We start from the raw sequence: 22,541 nt of genomic DNA on the forward strand, positions 1-22,541 counted from the left end.
CCTTTGGAAGAATTTAAAGATTCAATCCCTTCAGTAGTGAGAACTCAAAAGGAGGAACAGAGGGTTGATTCTGTAAGACAAGCAGCAGAGATAGTTGATGATTATGAGTCAGTTCATAGAACTAAACCTTTTTTCTGTCACCCTTTCAAATTGGAAAAGGATAAAAAGTGGGAAGGTGGAAGGAAGGCAGGTAGTTTGGGGAGAGGAGTAGCTGGAAGTTCCCAGGAAGTTTTTTCTCAGAGCAAAAAGGAAGGTGCTGAAGATAGAAGTGACATTCAAAAATTGAGGTGTTTTCATTGTAATAAAGCGGGGCACATGAAGTCAGTGTGTCGGAGGTTGCAGGAAAAATCTGTAGAAATTATTGGGATACAGAAAAACTCTGGAAGTGAAAGTACTGTGGGTTCTGAGGTTCAGGCAGGAGAAACCAGTGGTTTGTGTACAGGTGAAACAGGGAGAATCAGTGATAGGTAAAGAAGTGGGAATGCATTCACAGTTTACTCAAGAGAATTCTGGGAGCAGGTTGCAGAAATGTTTAAAGACTTTGTATGTGAAGGGAGTCTTTCCATGTGTACAGGGTGGAGTATGTTAAACTTTTAAGAGACACAGCAGCCAGTCAATCCTTAATGTTGTAGGATAGTGATATTTGTTGTTCAGAAGGAGTGTTGCAGGAGAAGATAATAATAAGTGGTGTTCATGGAAATGCTAAATCTATTCTGTTGTAGAAGGTAAATTTAAAGAGCAGATGGAAGAATGGTGAAGTTATAGTTGGAGTAGTGGAAAAATTGCCCATTGCAGGTGTTCAATTTATTCTGGGTAATGATATAACTGGATCGCAAATGTGGGTGATGCCTATGGTAGTTGAGCAGCCTGTAGAAGCGTTTTCAACAGAAGTGCTACAGAAGGAACATCCTGGATTGTTTCCTGATTGTGTTATAACAAGATCAAAGGCCCATCAGGAAGAACAAAATAAACAAGATAAGCAGGCAGTTCAAAGGCAAGAAGAAGTTGTCAAAATCCCATTAGCTGGCACTGTATTTGATAGCATTGTTCAGAAGGAAGGAATGCAGTTCAGTTCAGTTGAAGTGTTTAACTCAAAGAGGTTAGTGAGTTACAGAAAAATGATTTGCAATTAAAAAAGTTATATCAGAAAGCTTATTCAGAAACCGAATCAAAATGTATTCCAGTATGTTATTATCTTCGAGGGGATATATTAATGAGAAAATGGAGGTCAGATCATGTCTCAGCAAATGAAAGCTGGAGGGATGTGCATCATATTGTTATCCCATTAGGTTATAGAAATGAGATTCTGAGGATTGCTTATGAAATTCCAATGGGGGGACATTTAGGAATTAGGAAAACACATGAAAAGATACAGAGGTTATTTTTTGGCCAGGATTGCATAGGGATGTCCAAAACAGAAACAGAATTACCTGGAAAAACTCAGCAGGTCTGGCAGCATCGGTGGAGAAGAAATCAGTTAACGTTTCGAGTCCTCATGACCCTTCGGCAGAACTGAGTATAGTTAGGAGAAAGGTGAAATATAAGCTGGTCTAAGGTGGGGGGGCAGGGGGAGAGAGAAGTTGAGGGTGGGGTGATTGTGGGGATAAGCAAGCAGTGATAGGAGCAGATAATCAAAAGATGTCACAGACAAAAGGATCAAAGAGGTGTTGAAGGTGGTGATATTATCTAAGAAAAGTGCTAATTAAGAATGGAAGGCAGGATACTCAAGGTACAGCTCTAGTGGGGCTGGGGTGGAAAGACTAACAAAGTTTTAGTTTTAGATTTAAAAATAATGGAAATAGGTGGGAAAAGAAGAATCTATATAAATTATTGAAAAAAAAGGGAGGGGGGAGAAACGGGGTGGGGATGGGGGGAGGGGGAGTTTAAGATCTAAAGTTGTTGAATTCAATATTCAGCCTGGAAGGCTGTAAAGTGCCTAGTCGGCAGATGAGGTGCTGTTCCTCCAGTTTGCGTTGGGCTTCACTGGAACAATGCAGCAAGCCAAGGACAGACATGTGGGCAAGAGAACAGGGTGGAGTGTTAAAATGGCAAGTGACAGGGAGGTTTGGGTCTTTCTTGCGGACAGACCGCAGGTGTTCTGCAAAGCGGTCGCCCAGTTTGCGTTTGGTCTCTCCAATGTAGAGGAGACTGCATTGGGAGCAACGAATGCAGTAGACTAAGTTAGGGGAAATGCAAGTGAAAGGAGTGTTTGGGCCCTTGGACGGTGAGGAGAGAGGAAGTGAAGGGGCAGGTGTTGCATCTTCTGCGTGGGCATGGGGAGGTGCCATAGGTGGGGGTTGAGGAGTAGGGGGTGATGGAGGAGTGGACCAGGGTGTCCCGGAGGGAACGATCCCTATGGAATGCCGCCAGGGGGGGTGAAGGGAAGATGTGTTTGGTGGTGGCATCATGCTGGAGTTGGCGGAAATGGCGGAGGATGATCCTTTGAATGCAGAGGCTGGTGGGGTGATAAGTGAGGACAAGGGGGACCCTATCATGTTTCTGGGAAGGAGGAGAAGGCGTGAGGGCGGATGCGCGGGATATGGGCCGGACGCGGTTGAGGGCCCTGTCAACGACCGTGGGTGGAAAACCTCGGTTAAGGAAGAAGGAGGACATGTCAGAGGAGCTGTTTTTGAAGGTAGCGTCATCAGAACAGATGCGACGGAGGCGAAGGAACTGAGAGAATGGGATGGAGTCCTTACAGGAAGTGGGCTGTGAGGAGCTGTAGTCGAGGTAGCATAGGGATGTCAAATTCTGTGGAATCTGTCATATATGTCAAGTAACAGGAAAATCACAAGCAGTGATTAAGCCTGCGCCTTTAATTCCAATACCAGCATTTGAAGAACCTTTTACCAGGGTCATGATTGACTATGTAGGACCCCTTCCTAAGACTAAAAGTGGAAATCAGTATTTATTGACAATAATGGATGTGTCTACTTGGATTCCTGAAACGATACCTTTAAGAAATATTACAGCTAAGAAGATTGTGGAGGAGTTAATTAAATTTTTTACAAGATATGATTTACCTAAGGAAGTACAATCAGATCAGGGGTCAAATTTTATCTCAGAGCAAGTGACAAAAGTGAAAGCAGATAAGAAGGCTAAAATTCGCTGTTTTGTTTCTGGAGAGAATGTATTGTTTTTGTTACCAGTACTAGAGGATTCATTAAATGCAAGATTTAGCGGGCCTTACAGGATTAAAAGAAATTGAGTGAAGTAAATTATTTAATAAACACTGCAGATAGAAGAAAGAAGCAGGAGTGTCATGTAAATATGCTTAGAAAGTACTTTGACAGGGAAGAGGAACAAAAAGAGGTGTTAGTGATGGTGGATGATGAGAAAGAGGTAGAAATGCAGGACTCTGAAATTGATTTCCTCTAATCAAATTGGATAATGAGGGAATGCTTGAAAATTTAAATGAAATATTGAGTTACCTTCCAAGCAAATGTCAAAGTGATTTGGAAAAGCTATTGCAGTCACACAAACCTATTTGTGGAAATAAGTTGGGAAAGACACATTTAGCGTTACATGATGTATGTATAGAAATATCATCTTCAGTGAGGCATCAACCTTATAGATTAAATCTGGCAACATTATCAGAAGTACAGAAAGAAATTGATTTCATGCTTCAAAATGATATCATTGAGTCTAGTTGTGGTAACTGGAGTTCACCTATTGTACTGGTACTGAAACCGGATGGAACAAAAAGACTGTGTGGATTATCAAAAAGTGAATGTGGTGACAAAAGCGGATTCATATCCCATACCACAGCTGGAAGATTGCATTGAGAAAGTGGGACAATAAAAATTTAGCACAAAGATTGACTTGCTAAAAGGATATTGACAGGTACCATTGTTGGAGAGGGCAAAGGAGATATCAGCTTTCATAACGCCAAGTGGACGATATCAGTTTAAAGCAGGCCATTTGGTATGAAGAATGCACCTGCAACATTTCAAAGACTGACAAACAAAGTAATTGCGGATCTAAGCAATTGTGCGGTTTATATTGATGATTTAATTGTTTTCAGTCAGACATGGGAGGAGCATTTACAGCATCTGGAAGAATTATGTACTCAACTACAAGAAGCTAATTTGGTGATGAACTTGGCTAAAAGTGAATTTGCAAAAGTGCAAGTTATCTAGGTCATACCAATGGACATGTTAAGGTGGCTCCGAGAGATGTGAAAGTCAAGGGTATAGTGGATTTCCCAGTGCCTACAACAAAACGAGAAGTTTTGAGATTACTGGGCACGAGCGGGTTTTACTGAAAATTTGTATCAAATTTTAGCCAAGTGGTTGCTCCACTGACTGAACTATTAGAAAAGAACAATAAGTTTCAATGGATATTGGAATGTCAGAAGTCATTTGATAGTTTGAAAACTGTATTAACTACGACACCAGTGATGGCAGTACCCAATTATACCAAGCAATTCAAGTTGGCAAGTAATATAGGTATTGAGGTTGTACTATTACAAGAAGATGACACTGGCATTGAATAACCGATAGGGTATTTTTCACAGAAACTGAATGTACAACAGAGAAGATATTCAACGGTTGAAAAAGAGACTTTGAGTTTGGTGTTAGTATTGCAGCATTTTGAAATTTATGTTGCAAACAATTCATCAGAAACAATTATTTATACAAACCACAACCCTTTGATGTTTTTGGACAAATTTTGTGACAAAAGTGCAAGATGTTTCAGATTATTACAACCATTTAATCTACATATTATACATATTGCTGGAAGAGAAAGTCTGTTCGCAGATGTATTATCAAGAGTTTGAAGTTTAAAGGAAATTGGGACATTTAAAAAAAAAGCCTGGACACTGAACTGGAGTGATTTCTGTTGATACCAAGGACTTGTGTATATATATTGTGTTAATGCATGCATCTAGTTATGTAATAATGTAATGAGTATAGGAGATAGTTATTAAAATGAATGAGGTGGGTTATTAAAATGAAGCCGCCTTTTAGAATTATGATGGCTCATTTTTCGATAAGGAGGGGGATGTATTTTTCTTTTAAAATAGAGGTTAGTCTACGAGTATGTCTTAATTGGATTAAAGCCAGCTAGTCTGGGCGCTTTGATGTACTAGTTTTGAGATGTAAACAGAGAGATAGCATGCATTTTTTGAATAGAGCATTCAAGAAGTGGGGTGAAAACTTGACGCCTTTCTAACAGCTACCAAGCAATTTGTTTATATTACTAATAAAATTGGTGACTGAATGGGGCTTCATTGTTAAAAGGTAAAGTTCAAAGAGGTTGTTGATACAATGAGAATTAACATTCAATGGGGCTGGTAGGTATAACTTCAGTAGTTTTCGAGTGTGCAGGCAGAGGCAATGTAAGATCAAAAGGCAGCTGCAAGCTTCCAACTAGCTCCACAATGGAAAGAACCTCATTTTGAATTTGTAAGGTGAAAATGCTTTGCCTGGTGTTTTGGTTAAGTCTATGGGTTGTTGTTGCCTTAATGGGGATTAGTTTGGGAGTTTGTTAAAAGTTTTGATAGTAGTAATTTGTAGCCATGGGTACATATATATTAACCTGTGTAAATTAATAAAATGTTTCATTTAGTTTAATATAAAACCTCGAGAACTAGTGGTCTGATTCCTGAGTTTAGAGTCACATCTCAAACATAACACTTAAAATGATTAATTATGACAGTTGTTTAAAGTTTCCCTCTGGGATTTTTAAAATAACTCCGTTTTACCAACTGCGATTTCACACCTTGCGGGCAGGCGGCCACCCAACATTTTCATAAACCTCATCCATGGGCAGGATAAAAAGGGTCAGCAGCATTACCAGTGTGAGCAGTTATGAGTTTGGAACATAGTTTGTTGCTGGTGACTTATTGGCACTTGGCAGCTTCATCTCTGTTCAGGGCTTCATTCTTAGCATTTCCAGGCTTCATTTCAGGACCCCTTGGTGTCTCCAAGGCCCCTGGAGGATTCAGACCTGTGGACCCATCCAGGTATCAGACAGCCTTCTTCTACCCTGGTAATGGGGATTGTGGTCTCCATTGGTGGCACCTCCTCTAAGGAAGAAGAGAAGGGCAGAAGGGAGAGGAGGCCAGGTGTCCCTATGCAGCTCCAGGGGAGCAACCGGTGGGAGGAGAGGCGAATGCACAAGGGGCATAGAGTCAGCAGGAATCCAAGGCGGAAGGGGCTGCAAAGGATGCCACTATCCTGCTGCAGCATATACAGGCAGCAATGCAGCTACCTCAATATGTCCGAGGTGCAATGCTGAAGAAGGCTCTGCCTCTCAAGGGAGACCGTGATTTCCACTTCTCAGATGATTGGGTCTGAGATCAGCTCCGACTGTGTGGGTGGACACCCCATCACCCCATGCCAGTAGCTCTGAAGGTAACAGTGGCTCTCAACTTCTATGCCTCCGACTCTTTCCAGGGGTCAGTGGGGGATCTGTGTGGAGCCTCCCAATCAGCTGTCCACAGTTGTGTCAAGCTGGTGACAGAAGCTCTGTTCAGGCGGGTATTGACCTTTATTCTTTACCTTATGGATGAGGCCAGCCAGGCTGAGCGAAGCAGAGGATTTGCAGCGATTGCTGGGTTCCCCTGTGTCCAGGGTGCCATCGATTGCCCATGTGTGGCCATCAAGATGCCAGCAGGTCAGCCAGGTGCCTTTGTTAACAGGAAGGGACTCCACTCCATGAACATGCAGATAGTGTGTGACCAGAGGATGCAGATTCTGAAAGTCTGCAAGGTACCCTGGCAGCTCCCATAACACGTACATCCTGAGACACTCCCAGGTGCCGAGGCTCTTCACTCTCCAGCCTGACTGGATGGATGGCTGCTGGGTGACAAGGGCTATCCGTTGAAGAGGTGGCTCATGAAGCCTCTCCACCACCCAAGAACCGAGGCAAAGAAGCGTTAGGATACGAGTCATGCCTCCACAAGAGCGGTGGTAGAAAGGACCATAGGTCTTCTCAAGATGCGCTTCCGATGCCTGGACCATTCAGGGGGTGCACTACAATACCCCCCAGAGCGGTGTCACTGATAGTGGTTGCGTGCTGCGCTCTCCACAATCTGGCACTGGCAAGGGGGGACCCACTGGACGAAGAGGATCTTGATGCAGCTCTACAGAGGATGAGTCCAGTAGTGAGTCAGAAGAGCAGCATGGTGAGGAGAATGCTGAGGGCATGGAGGCAGACCTCAGTAACCTCCAGGGAGGCAGGGACATCAGGGACACCTTGATCCAATGTTCCTTCAGCTAGGCTACCAAAGATCAGCATCAGCTGCATGACAGGGCTGCCGTCTCCATCCCGGATGTCTGAAAGGACCCTTTCTTTTGAACCCAAAGAACACTTAGTGCCCGTGCAATAAAGTTCAAAGCCACTTACATCCAGCATTACATACTGGCGTCCCCTGCACCAATAAAACAAAAAGGTGAAGCATACTCAGGCCATGACGATAGAAGCAAAATTTTAACTCATTTTGACAATTCCAAACTATTTACATAACCTTCACCAGTCTTCATCCCCAGACCAGTATAGATAAAGCAAACATAAATGAACGTAAAATCACCTGTGAACTGTCCCTCTTGTGCTCATGGTGGCTTTAACTTACGCTTGCAAGTGCTACGTCTTGGTGCTTCCCCCTCACTTGCACCAGCATTGGAGATAGCCTGCTGACTCTTCTGTCCTGCTGGCTTTGATGACCTTGGCGGTCGTCCTCTGGCCAGTGGAGCTTGTGCTGGCCCCGCCTGGGAGGGAGCAGCCAGTTTCACTGCTGGCATCTCCACAGTTATCGCAGCCTCATTAGATTCGACGGTCACTAGCAGAGGGGCGGAGGAACTGCTGCTGTCATCTATAGTGCCCTGAGAGGAGCCCACAGAGACGACGGGCAGCTTGTGTGCCAACGTGAGGTCGCTGTGGAACTTCCTGCTCACCACTGATTGACAGGCACCTAGCTGGGACACTGGGTGTCTCATCCATCTCCCACACTGGCACTGACCACCTGAGGTCATTGCCTGTGTGAGAGCTTGCAGGTCTGAGCAACCCTAGGAACCCTGATTCTGTTCCTGGAGCTCCCTCTCCATGACAGTCACCACTGTCTCAATGGAGGAGGCAGTGCGCTCAGCCATGAGGGTCAGCACAGTGCTCATGCTCCACATAGACTCCTCCATAAAGGAGACCAGGGAACGCATACCCTCATGGATCTCCACCAGATTCTCCTGCACATCTTGCTGGATATCCAGCATCTGCCACCTAATGGACGACCCCAGAGACACATCATCTGTCTTCAACTGAGCATCGTTCTGGTCCTCAGCAGTCCTCCGACTGCCGGCACCCTGGGCACTCTCTGCCTCCGCCTGCGCCTCATGCAAGTATGAACTACCCTCACCAATGTGCACCGAGGCACAAGCAGCTGATCTAATGCCCGCTGAGGTGCTGGTATCTGCACTGTTGCCTGTTTCAGAGCGCAGGTGTGACGCACATGGAACTGAAGCTCGGTGATCCTCTGGCATCAGGGGTGGCAGAGCAAACGCCTTCTGGTGAATCTAAGGGGGAACAATGACATGTCATTAGTTAAAGTCATCACACTGTCACTGTGCATCCCAGGTACCCTAGCGAGACTATAGAGATCTGCATCATGGTGTCATCATCTTTCAATGATCAGTGGGACTCCAGGTTCGAGGCTCATATCAATGAAGAGACTACACAATAATGGTTGCACTGTCCAAAAGTCTCACCTTTGTGCACTGCACTCTCACCTTCATCTGCCACCCCTGCTTCTCCATGCCCGGATGAACGTGGAGAATGCCAGCTCTCGAGCCCTGAGGCGTCTTGCTCGAACCTGCTGAGCAACAGAGGTTGGGCGGCCCTCCGCCTGTACGTGCCCTCTCTGCTTGGCTATGGCATGTCTTCTCCTGAAAGAACAGAGTAACACTGATTAGCCCACTCTCTACCTGCAGCGCCATTGCAGCCTGGCCAACCCCAGCTGAGGAGCATCTCGCAGGGCACATCTGAGTCGTGGCCCTCGAGCCGCAAGGCACTCAGTCCAAGCAGCCAGGGCTCACCCCCTTGGCCAGCTCCAGCGTCACTGACAGTTGACACTCAGACGTTAGCACCCCTGAGGACTACGGGAGGATGGCCACTTCTTAATACTGCTGCACACTGACCCATGCCAACAGGATCCTCACCCTTCCTGAGCACAGCAGGTCATTGAAGCCCTTCCAGCACTGCACCCATATGCACCGCACCATGTCACGGCTGCTCACCAGTGCTGCCACCTCCTCCCATCCCTTTTTGTGAGGTGCGATGGCCTCCTCCTCCCATCTCTGGGGACAAGGGTATCCCTCCTAGCACCCACCTCCTCCAGGAGGATGGCGAGGCACTCATTGGAAAAGCCGGGGGTGGGGCGGGGGGGGGGGGGGGGGGGGCGGTGGGGGTGAGTGCCCACCTGACCTGCTCTCCCGCCTGCCGTGTCCAGCTGCACTCGGCTCCATAACCTCGGTTTGGGAACGCAGAAGAGATGTCCTTCCGTGGTAGCCTTCCAGTGTGAAATCACGGTCGTGGGCCGATCGTGGGCAGCGGACCATTTCCTGGCAGCTCCCAGGCCTGCCCACCGTGCCTGCCTGACGACCTCAAAATCTTGCCCATGGAAATACTCAGCAGTTCTGGCAGCATCTAAGGGGACAGAAACTCAGAGTTAACCTTTCAAGTTGAATGGGACCTCTTCAGATTCTGACATCTCATTTCCCATTTCAGGTTCTGAAGAAATTATATTCAACTGGAAACATAACTCTGTCTCTCTCTCCACAGTTGCTGTCTGACCTGCTGAGTATTTCTAGCACTTAATTTCAGATTTCCAGCATCTGCAGAGTTTAGCTATTATTAAACTGTGGAAGGATTTAAACATGAACTTGGGGCTTTGTCGGTAGGATGTGGGTGACAGAGATCAAGTTATGCTGAAGTGGAGAGTAAAAGGCTGACCAGGAGAGCCGAGAAATAGTCATGTCTGTAGATGACAAGGACATGAATGCAGCTGCATATGGGCTGAGATAGGGTGAAGGTGGGCAGCGTCATGGAGATGGGCATAGGTGTTGCTTGTGACTGAGTGGATATGGGCCTTAAAGTTCAGCTCAGGTTTGAATGCAACACTCAGGTTTCAAACAACCTAGGTTAGCCTGAATCAGTGGCAAGGGTATTAAGTTTGCGGCAGGGGCAGTCTTCCCATTGTTAGGCTGGAGGAAACTGCATCTCATCTGTCAATCAGTCTGACAATAGAGGGGTAATGACAGGGTCAAGAAAAGTGGTGGTCTATTGAAGTTGAGTATCATCAGCATACATGTTGAACTCATCAGTGTCTGTGGATGAAGTTGCCAAGGGCCAGTATGTAATATAGGGAAGAAGAATGGCTAAAGATAAATTCTTGGGGACTCTGGCAATAACAGTGTAGGGACAGGAAGAGAAGCCAGGTGCTTTGGCCACAATCACATAGATAAGAGTGAAACCAAGCAAGGACAGTCCCACTGAGCTGGACAAAAAGAGGAGAGACATTGGAGGAGAATAGTATGGTTAACCATGTCAGAGACTGCAAAACAAACAAAAAATGTTTGCTAATGTCCTGGTACAATATTATTCGCAATGCTTCATGATAATTCATTGCTGTTAATAATTTAAGTCATAAAATACTAAGTAAATATGTGACAATCTTTAACCTTTAATTACAGTGGGGAAAATTTGTTATTTCTTTTATTTGTTTTTAAGAATGTTTGAAAAGGACTTTTAAGAGTTTGCAACACTTGTAAGGGGATCAATGGTAATTTTCTTTGATAATAGGAAACACTTGTCCATGTGATCTGGTGATACTTGACCTGGAAACAGTACCAACAGCAAGCAGTTCACATATGAAAGTCACGCGGCTATCAGACTCAAAGGTGAGCTGAAGGCAGAAGGCAATCAGCACACAGATGCAGGAGCTCTTGGAGGCTCTGTGCAAGCAGAATAAAGAGCTCTAAAACCTGGAAGATTATGTTAATAGCTCGGAGACACAAAAGAGCTGAGTGTTTAACCAGAAGTGACCAAACTATGAACCGGGGTGTTATTGGTTGTTCAGTTGAAAATGAGATTTGGAGAGCTACACCATTAGGACAGTTGTGGCCTGAGGGAGAGAGGGTTCATAGAAATGTGCTTTGCTGATGATAATTCTACCCATGAAACTCGGGGGTGAAAGCTTTTGTCAGATAGGACTCCTGACCTCCCTGCATGAATAAAGAACTGCACATTGTGGAACTGGGTAGCCATGTAATGCCATACAAGCTGAAGGGGAATGCTTGTGGTTGTGTAAGGCATATCTTTGTAGTACCAACTACTTAAAGTGAAATTTACTCTTTTATTTTAAGTATCATTTGCCTGTTTATTCGTGTTTAATTTGCATTGGTTCTGATTTGTGTTAAAGTAAAAGTTACAAAAAGTAATCTTGTTGGTAATTTCTTTATTTGAAGGTCGTTTGGTAAATTTGGTTATTTTGGTTTACGGTTTCCCCACAGGGCTTGTAACAATATCTCTTTCCAAATTCTTCACCCTATTCTTAAATGTCTGCTTTTCTTCAAAAACTTATGCTCAAATCATTGTTTCTGTTATCATTTTGATTGATACATTAATAAAAAAATACTTTTAATTTGGGTGATAAAACATTAATCTTCAATACAGTTTTTTTGTTAAATTGTTAAAGTGCATATTTGAAAATTAAAAGTTTCTGACAAAGCCCAGGATGTAGAGATATTCTAAATTTCCATATCATAAGTCTGATTATGCACACAACCAAGGGTCAACATTTAGTGGGAGGCATTTAAACCGCACCATCACTCCTTTTTCTGATTCCAGAAAAAATGAAGGTTGCTTTTAAGTCAGCTCATGTATATAGTATTTTTTCATCTCTGTCCAGCAGGATTTTTTTATTTTCTACTTGAAAATTCCATAGCATGTAATGTGGGCCACAATAACAAACGAATTCTCTGGATCTATAAAATAAACTGAAAATGAACCACTACAGAACATTAACTATCCACTGTCTGTACCAAACTTTCCAATGAACAATGCTAGTTTAGTGAATTTATGGAATACAGAAAATAAGTAATTAGTTGTTCTTACTTAAAAGTACATTGCATTCTATGATTGTCGTGGTTTGTTTTAAATTGATGACTAAATTGCTACATTGATGTACTGCTGGCTTCAGTAACATACAGAACTCCTAATCAGACCAGATCAAGTTCTGATGTTCTGATGAACTGTCGCAGGCCTGAAACATTAACTTGGGGCAGGATTTTCCACACGGCATGCTGTTTCCCGGCCGGTCCCGGGTCCACCGGGCACGCCCGCCCAATGACCCGAAAATCCTGACCTTGGTTTTTCCCTCCACCGATGCTGCCTGATCTGCTCAGTATTTTCTATTTTTATTTCAGAGCTCAGCCCTAGCTGTGATAGCAACTCATAACTGCAACATGCAATCAAAGAGAGGTAGCAGCAGTATGTGGAGTCTACAGGTTACCCTTGTATGTGGATTGGCGTGAATTCGATGCTGAAACTTGGTGAAGACCATTTTGAATTCCACCTTTGATGTTTCCTGAAGTAGCTGTGTATTCATCCCTGACACCAAATAATTCAACATTAAAAATCATTGCTACCAAGAAATGTTACAGAGGTAGATAGAAGTTCTTGCTTAAAGCAACAGCAGTTTAACCTGTGTGACTTGATCATCCAGCACTTACTGGCATGTTTACACTCTGTTGTCCATAATTTCAGAGCTATGAGTTTACAAAGCTATTAGACCAAGACTTGAATCCTGGGAGTCAAAATTTCAGATCAAAACAGGAAGTGCCAGTCAGACTCACTTCCACACTCTCAACCCAAAACCATTTCCCTTTCGGCTGAACCATTTAAAACACATTTAATCTGTTATTCTAAGATCAGAAAAATATTTATTCAATCCTGTTTCTGTACAAAGCAAAAGGAACTGAATAAATGGCTTGTTCACAGTTTCTAAAACAGGCCTTTCCTTTTTTTGTGTTCTTCTGAAAAACAAACCATTTTAATGACTCACTTTCGCATTTTATTTCTTTTCTTCATTATGTCTAGTTACAGGCAACATTGTACCAAATCTTGTGATGAATATCTCAAATGTCCTATTAGCCAGTAAAATCTTTCTGGCTGAGAATTTTGTTCAGCGTAACTGGACTGAAAAGACAGCATACCAATCAACTCCCAACACTACTATCATTGCCATACAAGCTGCCTGCTAGTATCACCGCCACACTGGCTGTCTGTTCTGTTTTAGGGGCCTGGTGTGTTGACCTACCATAGTAACTCTGTCAGGGTTTGGTTTCTTGAGTTGCAGAGGTTGTTTAGCATGAGGATTTCTGGAGCCTGATGTCACAGTTTCTGATTTGCTTAAGAAACTCTTGGAACTGGTGACTGTAGAAGTTATAGTAAAAGTTGATTGAGAAGAGCTGCAGTTTGCCTTTTGATTTTGGATAGATTTTCTCCCAGTTATTGTTGCCTGCTCAGGTACTTTGAGAGTCTCTTTTATTTCCTTCGCTTTACTCATTTGTTTAATACCTGTTGTGATAGATTTCCTTTGTACTGGACTGGGCAAATTCCTTCGTGTTAAAGTTGTTGTGGGAGAGAGAAGTTTTTCAGGTGAATGTTCTTTATGTCGCAAAGATGTTGCCCTCTGGCCTTTCAGAGACAGAATTGAGTGGATCTTGGTAGGATCACTGTTCATTTTGCATTTTCTGTTTATAGTCAAGCTCCTGCTTTCACCTTTGTTTAACTCTGTCATAAGTTTCTTGGCAAAATGATCCTTCTGATCGACTCTGGCTTCAACTCCATCCGAAGTCTTTTTAGGAGTTGGCGAAGATTGGTGAAATTGTTTCCTTTTTGTAGCTGCATCTTGTTCCCCTCTTTGTTCCAAGGACTCTCTCTTCCACTTTGAGCAGTGACTAGGCTGTGATTTTTTCAATGATAAATTTTCATAAGATTTAAGTCTTTTGACTGGAGTTCTGCACTCAGCTGTGCGACTCTGCTCTGGATATTCTTTGACCAGTGGCAGAGTTTGCTGGGATTCTCCAGGTTCTTGTACAAGCTTTGCTGTTTCTTTGATAGTCTCAGGCTCCTGGTTCAGAATGTTTACCCTTTCTTTTGGAATAGGATATCCTACCTGCATAACACAGTGACTCAGCTGTTGTTTCAGAACTTTCTCAGACACCTTCCGCATGAGATTTGCCAGTTCCTTATCATTGAAGTCACTAATTATGCCATTTGTGTCACAGTCTCGTTCCACCTCTGTTACTCCCCCAGAGGAGTACGGCTTTTTTGTGCAATGTGCAATAGAGAGAGAGTCATGTTTGAAAGACCTGCGTCCCCATTGCCTCATACTCTGACTTCGTAAACTTCTGGCAAGCGACCTCTCCAACTCATCTTGACCGAGTTCAATTTCGATAGAGGAACAAGTAGCGACTGAGTGCCTCTTCTCTGCCATTTCCTTATCTCTCTGTTGCCTCTTCAGTTCCTCAATTTCACGATTTGTATTCTCCTGAGGAATAGAGAAATAATGTTAACTATTAATACTTAAGGGGAAAAAAAATCCTAGGAAATTCCTTTATTCATAGTCATATAACAACACAGGAGGCCATTCAACCCATCAAGTCCATGCCAGCTCCCTGCACAGCAATCTAGTCAGTCCCATTCCCTACTCAGTCTCCAGAGCCCTGCAAGTTTATTTCCTTCAAGTGCACATCCAATTGTTTCCGTATCCTCCAACTTGTGGACAGTGAGTTCCAGGTCATTACCACTTGCTGCGTAAAAAGTGTTTCCTTACATTCCCCCTGCAACTCTTGCCTAATATCTTATATCCTAGTTCAATCAGCTAATGTGAAGCATGTCATAATCTTGTACACCTCTTTAAAGTCTCCCCTCAATCTCCTTTACTCCAAGGAGAACAGCCTTTCCAACTCAATCATGTAACTAAGAGACAATCTTGTAACTAACACAAGCTATCCAACAACTTTGAAGATGCTAACACTGCCTACAAAAAAGCTGGCAATTCAAAAGTAGTCGATGACATAAGCTTGTGTCAAATGAAAAGAAGTAATTACACTGAAAATGCAGCAAGATTCTGGCTTGTAACTAAAGCTGTAAAAATATTCAGTATTTATTTGGTTTTATTGGAGGAAAATAGCCAGTAGAATACATAAATGTCTGAAGGAAGGTACCAGTGTCAAAGGAGAATATTTATTTCCTTGGCAGATATGGGTATACTCGCAGAAAATTTTAATTTTTGACAGTGCGGAACATTTTCTGGGATTTTGCAATCAACAATGAACAGAGCCAATAATTTTTTTAAAATGTAAAATGGTAGAGAAATTTACCCAATTCCACTGCTTAATTTCCTGTTTGAGGCTGATTTTTTTTTAATGTTTAAAATTATCTTTTGATAATCAGAGAAAGAAATCGGTTATTGAAAGAAAAGTTACATTTTCTCTAAAAATAGGGCAAGCAAAAGATCCTAACCTAGCCTTAATACAAAAGCAAAATACTGCAGATGCTGGAACTCTGAAATCAAAACAGAAAATGCTAGAGGTTAGGCAACATTAGACAGCAGAGAAACAGAGTTAATGTTTCAGGTCAATGCCGATATCGCCACTCCATAGTTCATGCATGTAGTACTCTCCAACATTCACATTCCTTTATCCACTTTCTTCTTCTTTTCTACTTCTATATGCTGGTGCCTACCCCATTGCCAATTTAGTTCAAACCCTTCCTAACTACATTAGTGAACCACCCCATGAGGACATTGGCACAGTCCTGTAAAGGGTCAACCTGTCTCTTTTGAATAGGTGCCACCTGCCCCAGAACTGGGTCCCAATGTCCCAAGAATCTGAAACCCTGTCTCATGCATCATGCTGCAAGCCATGCAAAGATCCTCCCTATCTTCCTATCTCTACTTTGTCTAGTGCGTGGAACTCTGAGTCATCCAGAGATTACTACCCTTGTGATCCTATCATAGAGCCATAGAATAGTTCAGCACAGAAGGAGGCTATTTCATCCCATGAAAGAATATAGAACAAGATTGGAAAATTGCAAATGTGACTCCACTATTCAAGAAAAGAGGGAGAAAGGAAGCAGGAAACTACAGGCCAGTTAGCTTAACATCTATCATAGGGAAATTCTGGAATGATATTCTCTTTACAAAGTATAATCTCCTTAATATTTTTCCTAATATTACTGTGGGATACTGTGAAGCAGGCTTGTGGGGGCTGTGTGTAGGTTTGGTGTGTGTGCGTGTGTGTGACTAATTTAATTAGACTGAAGACAGTCAGACTGCAAGGTTTAAATCATCAAAGGGATTAGGTGATTATGTGGGGAAAAACTTTTTTACCCAGAGGGTGGTGATGGTCTGGAATGCGCTGCCTGGGAGGGTGGTGGAGGCGGGTTGCCTCACATCCTTTAAAAAGTACCTGGATGAGCACTTGCCACGTCATAACATTCAAGGCTATGGGCCAAGTGCTGGTAAATGGGATTAGGCAGGTAGGTAGGTCAGGTGTTTCTCACGTGTCGGTGCAGACTCGATAGGCCGAAGAGCCTCTTCTGCACTGTGTGATTCGGCACATTATGTTTGTGCTGGCTCACTGAAGGAGCAATTCACCTAGTGCCACTCCCCTGCCTTTTCCCCTTGGCCTTGCAAATTTTTCCTTTTCAGATAATAATCTAATTCCCTTTTGAAAGCCTCAATTCACCCTGCCTCACCACACTCTCAGGCACTTAGAATCCTAAACACTTGCTGCATAAAAATGTTTTTCCTCATGTCTTCATTGTTTCTTTTGCCAATTACCTTACATCTGTACCCTCTGGTTCTCAATCCCTGGGAACAGCTTCTCCCTATCTTCTCTGATTTTGAATACCTCTATCAAATCTCCTCTCAACCTTCTCTTCTCCAAGGAGAAGAGATCCAACTTCTCCAATCTTACTAAGTAACAGTTCCTCATCCCTGGAATCATTCTCGTGAATCTATTCTGACCCTCTCTAATGCCTTCACATCCTTACTAAAATAATGCCCAGAACTGGACTCAGTGCTCCAGTTGAGGCCAAACCAATGTTTCATACAGGTTTAACATAACTTCCTTGTTTTTATACTCTATTGATAAAGGCCTTATTCATAAACCCCAGGATGCTGAATGTTTTATTAACCGTGCTCTCAATCTGTCCTGCCACCTTCAATGATTTATGCACATATAGATCTACATCCCTCTGCTCCTGCAGCCACTTTATAATTGTACCCTTTATTTTATATTGTCTTTCTGCATCCTTCCTGCAAAAGGAATCACTTCACACTTCTCTGCATTAAATTTCATCTGTCACCTGTCTGCAAACCTGTCTATGTTCTTTTGAAGTTCTATGCTATCCTCTTCATGGTTCACAATACTTCCAAGTTTCAAATGATCTGCAAATTTTGAAACTGTGCCCTGTACACCAAGGTCTAGGTCATTAATATATATCAGGAACAGCAGGGCCTAACACCAAGCCCTGGGGAACTCCACAATTAACCTTCCTCCAGTCTGGTAAACCACCATTCACCATTACTCTTTGGGCAGGTTTTTCCAGTCGGTGAGTGGGGTTGGGGCCTGCTCGCCGACGTGTAAAATGACACGGTGATACATCGGGCGTGTGTCCCGATGTCACCCTGTGTCATTTAGATTTTCAGTTCAGCCTATTAAGGCCATTAAAAAACTAATAAACATGATTGATGGACCTGCCTGTCCAACCTTAAGGTTGGTGGGCAGCCCGGGAGCCCAGGCAGGCTTTGGAAAAAACATGAAACCTCTTCCATGGGGGAAGAATGAGGTTTCATAAGGGTATTTAAATTTTTATTAAATGTTTAAGTAAAATTTATGGACATGCCCCAACTCATGTGACATGAGGGGGCATGGTGGGGAAATTTTTTAATCACCATTATTGAAAGTTTTAAATTGGAGCCGATCTCCTTGAGGCAGCACTTTGCTGAGGGAAACGTCCCTGCCCACACAGGGAGTGCATAGCACTTCCTGGTGGACGTCACGCCGGGCGGGCCTTAATTGGCCCGCCCATGTAAAATTGTGGTACGCCCCCGACTGGGGGCGCCGATCGGAAGCCTGCCCGCCTGGGCCCACTCCAGTACTTCCCCCACAACGGGGGGAAAGTGTTGCCTTTTGTTTCCTGTCACTCAGCCAATTTTGTATCTATGTTGTGAATGTCCCCTTCATTCCGTTAGCTCTAACTTTGCTCACAGTCTGTTGTGCAACATTTTATCATATCCCTTTTGGAAGTCCATTAACACACCAACAGCATTAGCCCCATCAACCCTTTGTTACTTACAGTTTAACTTCCTCCCTCGCTCCTAAAATCTGATTGTAAGATCTCCATGCCTGCCCTTTCTATGTCATTGGTACCAATGTGTACCACAGCTTCTGGCTGACTGCCATTTCCTGCAGAATATCTGCAACTTCTCTGCGATGTACTTTACCCTGGCACCAGGCAGGCAATGCACCATGTGAGACTCACAATGGCAGTTACAGAAAAGTCTGTCTGTCCCTCTTACTATGGAACCAGCTATGACAACTGCATTTCTATGCTTTGCTGTTTCCCGCTTTGCAGTTCTTTGCCCATTGGTGCCATGGTCTGGACTACACACTTGCAAGTGTCTTCACTCCCAGCAGTCTTCAGTCTACCAGTTTGAGAGTAGTACACACCATGAAGACTCCTGCACTTCCTGTCTCTTCCTAGTCCTCCAGATGACTACCCATGTATTATTCTGAAATGTCTCTGCCTGTGGGGTGGCCACCTCCTGGAACGTATTATCCAGGAAACTCTCAGCCTCCCTGGTGCTCCACAGTGACTCCAGCTGCCCCTCAAAATCAGAAACTTTAAGCTCAAACTGAAAAAGCTAGAGGCACTTCTTATGCACGTGGTCATCCAAGATACATGTGGTGACCTGAAGTGTCCACATGGAGCAATTCAACCTTATCTTCTTTCATCCTATCCCATTCATTGGTAGTGGAACTGCTTCACGATTAATATTATGTCTAACCTATCACTCTCCTTCCCCTACCAACGCCAACATTCCCTCAACCATAGTTAATGCTGGCGCTCCAGCCAGTTCATTATGGTACCCTTCTTCTCCTCTCTGCCCCTTACACTCTATGGCATCCTCCCCCACCCAAGTCTTTGCTGGTACTTTCCTTCTCCACTTGGCATTCAGTTAATGTTGATCACTCTCCTTTCTCCCCCATCAAAAAACACCAATCCCAGTTTCCAGCTTCCCCATGAAAAGTGTTGCTTAACCTCCCCTCTTTTGTTCTTGGGTTCTACTTCTTAGGCACCTCGTCAGTTCCATTCCAGAGCTCCTAAACAAAGCCTGTTGTTCCTGTAAATAAATTCTCCTTCACTGTATGCGCTGGGCAGGAAATCCTTATCATGCTATAATTCCTATTCACAGTCTGCAGATGCAGGAATAAATTACAGGAGCAACAGAACTTGGGAAAACATTCTGGAGCTTACACTAGGCAGAGAGGAATTTGCCATATGCTGATTTTAAACTGTAAATATGGGAAGGTGCACTAGCCTGCAAAACACTGAGGGCCAGATTTTGCTACCAAGGTCTGTTGCTCGAGTTGGGTAATTTCCCCTCTCCGCTGACTTGCCTTTGTTTAAAGGGCCCAGTTACACCCAATTTTTGTTCCAGGGAGGGGGTAGTGGGGGGCAGGATAGAGTCAGGGCTGTTGACCCTGGAAACAGATTGTAGGTGGCTATGGGGTTGAGTGAGTGCTGAGGCAAGCTGGTTAGAAGGCCCACCTTGGTTCTCTGGGTCTTCACCCCAGTTATTTTAGAAGCTGTTAGGCCCTCTAGCCTTCACTCCTCACACCCCCTCAGGCCTCCACCCACTCCCCATGTCCCCTCCATCCCAACTCATGCCTCCTCCATGCCACCTCCATAGCCACTCTCCATTATGCACTAAGGGCTGATCTCAGGAACCATATAGGGATGGGAAAAAAAATTAACTTCTAACAATCTAATAGAACTCTCACTCATACACATTTGATACTGAAAAAGCTCCCATTCATGAAACCCATTCAAAAATTTTAAATCTCAAGTGTTCAATCGTTATAAAAACAAACTCCTATTCAGTAACCACATCAAAGCCAGTTATTCCTTTAATAAACCCTTTAAACTGTCAATCAAAATGTTAACTCAGCACCCCTTGCTGAAATAAGTGCTTTTGCAGCCAAGCGTTCATAATAACCTTCGCACAATAATAGTCCTTGGGAAATGCCAATAAGAACTCTATTGAATCTGCAAGAAGGTCATGATTTTTCTAACCTACACCAGGTGCCTATGAATCACAGCAGTCCAGCAGAGGGTGTTTCTTTAACTCTGACAGCTTCACCCTGTTTCTTCATGTTTAAGGGGCTAGGAATTTGAAATGTCAGATCATGATACTTAAATGGATCTTATTCACCCTTCACAAGAGTTTATGTCTACTCCATAAATTTGTGATTCCTACATTAAGGCCCTTGGAACAGTGAAAATGGGATCTGTTTGGACTCAGCACTAATTTCAAATGAGCCTACAGAGTTTGGGGGGAAAATTTTCTTCCCGTCGGGCAGGCAGTCCAGGAGCGGGCACGGAGCCAATCGCTGCCTGCCATTTTGCGTGGGTGGGCTAATTAAGGCCCGCTCAGCGTGATGCGCACCCAGAAGGACTCAGCGCTACCTGTGCGGGCGGGGGGAGGAAGGAGAGTCGGGGCCTGCACTCTTTCGCGCACATGCGTGTGAAAGAGCGCAGAAATCAGGGAGATTAATTTAAGAACCAAACCATAAGACCATAAGACATAGGAGCAGAAATTAGGCTATTTGGCCCATTGAGTCTGCTCCGCCATTCAATCACGGCTGATAAGTTTCTCAACCCCATTCTCCCGCCTTCTCCCCGTAACCTTTGATCCCCTTACCAATCAAGAACCTATCTATCTCGGTCTTAAATACACTCAATGATCTGGCCTCCACAGCCTGCTGTGGCAATGAATTCCATAGATTTGGCTATCTCTCTCTGGCTAAAGAAGTTTCTCCTCATCTCTGTTCTAAAAGGTCTTCTCTTTACTCTGAGGCTGTGCCCTCGCGTCCTAGTCTCTCCTACTAATGGAAACATCTTCCCCACGTCCACTCTATCCAGGCCTTTCAGTATTCTGTAAGTTTCAATCAGATACCCCCTCATCCTTCTAAACTCCATCGAGTATAGACCCAGAGTCCTCAAACGTTCCTCATATGTTAAGCCTTTCATTCCTGGGATCATTCTCGTGAACCTCCTCTGGACCCTCTCCAGGGCCAGCACATCCTTCCTGAGATACGGGGCCCAAAATTGCTCACAATATTCTAAATGTGGTCTGACCAGAGCCTTATAAAGCCTCAGCAGCACATCCCTGCTTTTATATTCTAATCCTCTTGAAATAAATGCCAACATTGCATTTGCCTTCCTAACTACCGACTCAACCTGCAAGTTAACCTTAAGAGAATCCTGGACTAGGACGCCCAAGTCCCTTTGCACTCCAGACTTCTGAATTCTCTCCCCATTTAGAAAATAGTCTATGCCTCTATTCTTCCTACCAAAGTGCATGACCTCACACTTCCCCACGTTGTATTCCATCTGCCCATTCTCCTAAACTGTCCAAATCCTTCTGCAGCCTCCCCGCCTCCTCAATACTGCCTGTCCCTCCACCTATCTTTGTATCATCTGCAAACTTAGCCAGGATGCCCTCAGTTCCTTCATCTAGATCATTAATGTATAAAGTGAAAAGTTGTGGTCCCAACACTGACCCCTGCGGAACTCCACTAGTCACTGGCCGCCATCCTGAGAAGGACCCCCTTATCCCCACTCTCTGCCTCCTGCCAGACAGCCAATCTTCTATCCATGCTAGTATCTTGCCTCTAACACCATGGGCTCTTATCTTACTGAGCAGCCTCCTGTGCGGCACCTTGTCAAAGGCCTTCTGGAAGTCCAAGTAGATAACATCCATTGACTCTCCTTTGTCTAACCTACTCGTTACCTCATCAAAGAATTCTAACAGATTTGTCAGGCATGACCTCCCCTTGATGAAACCATGCTGACTTTGCCCGATTTTACCATGAACTTCCAAGTATTCTGAAATCTCATCCTTAATAATGGACTCTAAAATCTTACCAACGACCGAGGCCAGGCTAATCGGCCTGTAATTTCCCGTCTTTTGCCTCACTCCCTTCTTAAAAAGGGGGGTTACATTAGCGATTTTCCAGTCCTCTGGGACCCTCCCTGACTCCAGGACTCTGACTCCTGAAAGATCGCCACCAACGCCTCCACTATCTCTTCAGCTATCTCCTTCAGAACTCTGGGGTGTAATCCATCTGGTCCAGGTGATTTATCCACCTTCAGACCTTTCAGTTTTCCTAGCACCTTCTCCTTGGTAATGGCCACTATACTCACCTCTGCCCCCCGACTCTCTTGAACTTTGGGGATGTCAC

General features: G+C 44.1%; 1 protein-coding gene across 2 annotated transcripts in view; it reads right to left on the bottom strand.

Annotated features, from left to right (window-relative positions):
- Positions 1-22,541, bottom strand: part of fhdc2 (FH2 domain containing 2) — a 110,501-nt gene that overhangs the window by 18,866 nt on the left and 69,094 nt on the right. For both annotated transcript variants that reach the window (XM_078546980.1, XM_078546981.1), the window contains exon 12: positions 13,316-14,551. In XM_078546980.1, the coding sequence (XP_078403106.1) occupies positions 13,316-14,551 (1,236 nt within the window). The remainder of the gene's footprint in view (positions 1-13,315; positions 14,552-22,541) is intronic.

The sequence above is a fragment of the Cetorhinus maximus genome, chromosome 8, assembly GCF_964194155.1.
Source record: "Cetorhinus maximus chromosome 8, sCetMax3.hap1.1, whole genome shotgun sequence".
NCBI classification, from domain to species: Eukaryota; Metazoa; Chordata; class Chondrichthyes; order Lamniformes; family Cetorhinidae; genus Cetorhinus; species Cetorhinus maximus.